The sequence below is a fragment of the Ptychodera flava genome, chromosome 15, assembly GCF_041260155.1.
Source record: "Ptychodera flava strain L36383 chromosome 15, AS_Pfla_20210202, whole genome shotgun sequence".
Classification (NCBI taxonomy): domain Eukaryota; kingdom Metazoa; phylum Hemichordata; class Enteropneusta; family Ptychoderidae; genus Ptychodera; species Ptychodera flava.
Window position 1 is genome coordinate 23,368,413 of NC_091942.1, and position 2,534 is coordinate 23,370,946.

General features: G+C 40.3%; 2 protein-coding genes across 2 annotated transcripts; both read left to right on the plus strand.

The window, feature by feature from the left end:
- Nucleotides 1-338: 338 nt before the first annotated feature.
- Nucleotides 339-1,133, plus strand: LOC139152308 (cytochrome P450 1A1-like). Its single transcript, XM_070725450.1, has one exon. The coding sequence runs from the start codon at nucleotides 339-341 to the stop codon at nucleotides 1,131-1,133; it is 795 nt and encodes a 264-aa protein (XP_070581551.1).
- Nucleotides 1,134-1,195: 62 nt separating this feature from the next.
- On the plus strand, nucleotides 1,196-1,756 carry LOC139152309 (cytochrome P450 1B1-like). The gene has a single exon (XM_070725451.1). The coding sequence runs from the start codon at nucleotides 1,196-1,198 to the stop codon at nucleotides 1,754-1,756; it is 561 nt and encodes a 186-aa protein (XP_070581552.1).
- The last annotated feature ends 778 nt before the right edge of the window (nucleotides 1,757-2,534 follow it).

Consider the following 2,534-nt stretch of genomic DNA (forward strand, 5'->3'; position numbering starts at 1 on the left):
AGTGTATGAATACTGTGGGTTACCCTTTTTCGGTGACCCTCTTTTCTTTGTATGCTTTAATTGACAGCTGACAACCCAACCGGCAAGAGAGTCCCTTGCAAACGTAGTTTTCAGTCGCCATCTTCTTGGTACAGTCCAATGAGTTCAATGTTTGCGGACGTCCATGTAACTCTGTAAAGTGAAGGTTGTACACCCAAGACCAATACTGTAGTGAGAAAGGCACGTTGGCATACGACAAACATCCAGAAAGAGTACTGGTTCTCGTTATTTTGACACTTCTCATCGGAGCGTCTCTGCTGAAACTTGAATGGGGTAAGGGCGGCGTGACACTTGGCACAATGCCAGGGCCTCGAGGATGGCCAGTCGTCGGGTCTCTCCTCTCCCTTGGCGAACTACCACACGAAACGTTCACTCAAATGGCGAAGACCTATGGTAATGTCTTCAAGGTACGTTTAGGAAGTCGAAAAATAGTCGTCATGCATGGTATGAAAGTTGTGCGAGACGCCCTTTTGAAGCAAGCCGTGACCTTTGCCGGGAGACCTAATTTCTTTAGTATGCAGCGACTCAGCTTTAATGGATCTAACTTTTTCACAGAATCTCACAGCCAAAGGTGGATTGAACAGCGCAAAATGATTGATTCGGCTTTGAAGATTTTCGTTGATGACAGACCAAAAGTTATGCAGGAAACGATCATAACAGAAGGCAATGAATTGGTGAGAATTCTGACAAAAGATGGCAAGGGTAACATTCTCGATCCACACGATGACCTACATTTGTCTGTTGGAAATATCTTATCCTTTGCACTCTACAGTACGAGCTTTAGCCATGATAATGATAAATTGAAGGAAGTTTTCAGTAATCAACAGAAAATTACAGAATATTTGACAGGAAGTGGTAGTCTTGATGATTTTCTGCCATTATTCAGACATGTTCCGAGCCAACAAAGGGAGAAATTCGATAGGGTAGTGGAGCTAAAACTTGACCTTCTTCGCGAACGAATAAGAGAACATCAGCTGACATTGAAAGACGGAAATCCGGAAGATGTAATCGATTACCTGCTGAATATACGTAAGTATGGCAGTAAAACAGAGGTGGACATAGTTCAGAAAGACGAAACATTGCAGCTATGTTAGTTAGTGTGTTTGGAGCAGGCTTTGACACCGTTGGCAAAACTCTCTACGTGTTTTTCTTATACATGATATTGTATCCGAAAATTCAGGAGAAGGCGCAACAAGAGATAGCCATTGTCATCGGAAGGGAGCGTCCTCCAAATTTTACCGATCGGCAAAACCTCCCGTATGTAGATTCCCTTATCTACGAACTACTCAGACACACAACTTTGGTGCCTCTGTCAGTGCCACACGCTACAGTAATTGACACCAAATTTTATGGCTATGATATTCCAAAAGATACTCCTGTATTCCCCAATCTTCACTCGGCAAACTTTGATGAAATGGAATGGGAAGATCCTGACCTATTCAAACCAGAACGATTTCTCTCACAAGACGGACAGTCCCTAAACAAAGTGAAAGCTGCAAAGTTGGCGTCATTCTCTTTTGGCAAGAGACGATGTCCTGGTGAACAGTTGGCTCAAAAGGAACTCTTCTTGTTCATCACGTTGTTTCTACAGCGTTGCACTATCAACAAGTGTCCAGGTGATGATCCGAAACTGAAATGGAATCACGGACTAAGTCTAACTCCAGACAGGTTCAAAATATTGACCACACCGAGAAATCCGTTATCCGACAAAGCCTAATTTTTTTTGCAGACGGAGGAAGACATGAGAACTTATTTTAAGGACACGACTTGACACATAAGCCATCTCGAAATGTTTTGTCATTTTGTTTTCATCCCTTTCACATTTCATGCTTGTTATTAAAAGTGGAGAAGTACTCTACATGTTCGATCTGTTCAATTGTTCAATTATTGTAATTAATATATTTTGCATTCACACTGTGACTAAATGTGCCGTAGGTTTCTATCGGTATGCTGGACTGATAACAACAAACGTAAAGTTATTAATTCAATCTTGAATTCAAGCTTTAGAGTAAGCCGGTACCTTCAGGTATTCAATTATGAGGTATAGGAGTTAAGAAAAGCAAAGACATCCAAAGCTTATGAAAGTGTCGACTTATTGAGGAAAAGGTGTGTTTGGTTAAATGTTGAAGACTGACGAGAAAGGCTGTTGCGTATGAGAAATAAAAGATCATGCAGGATATTGTCTGTTAGTATTCTAGCAGTATTATTTGAAAGAAAGATATGAGAGCATTCTTGAAATAAGCTTCTTTATCTCGTTCTACAATCCTAAGTCTGACATTTTGCTAGCGATCCTTTCCCTTGTTTTCTAATCCCTAACTTTAGACATTTTGACCTTTGAGGTTGCAGTACTTTTGAAGATTGTTGTATCAAATGTTTTTGATTAAATGTTCAATTTAGCCTTTGCAGTCCTGTTTTCAAAACAACTTTAGTAATCAAATTTTCAGACAACCATTCATGATGGCTTTGTTATCAATCTCAATGAAAAAAGTATAAAG

Bases quoted from the DNA above. Each gene is read 5' to 3' on its own strand.
- LOC139152309 (XM_070725451.1), top strand. From the start codon at position 1,196: ATGATATTGTATCCGAAAATTCAGGAGAAGGCGCAACAAGAGATAGCC.
- LOC139152308 (XM_070725450.1), top strand. From the start codon at position 339: ATGCCAGGGCCTCGAGGATGGCCAGTCGTCGGGTCTCTCCTCTCCCTT.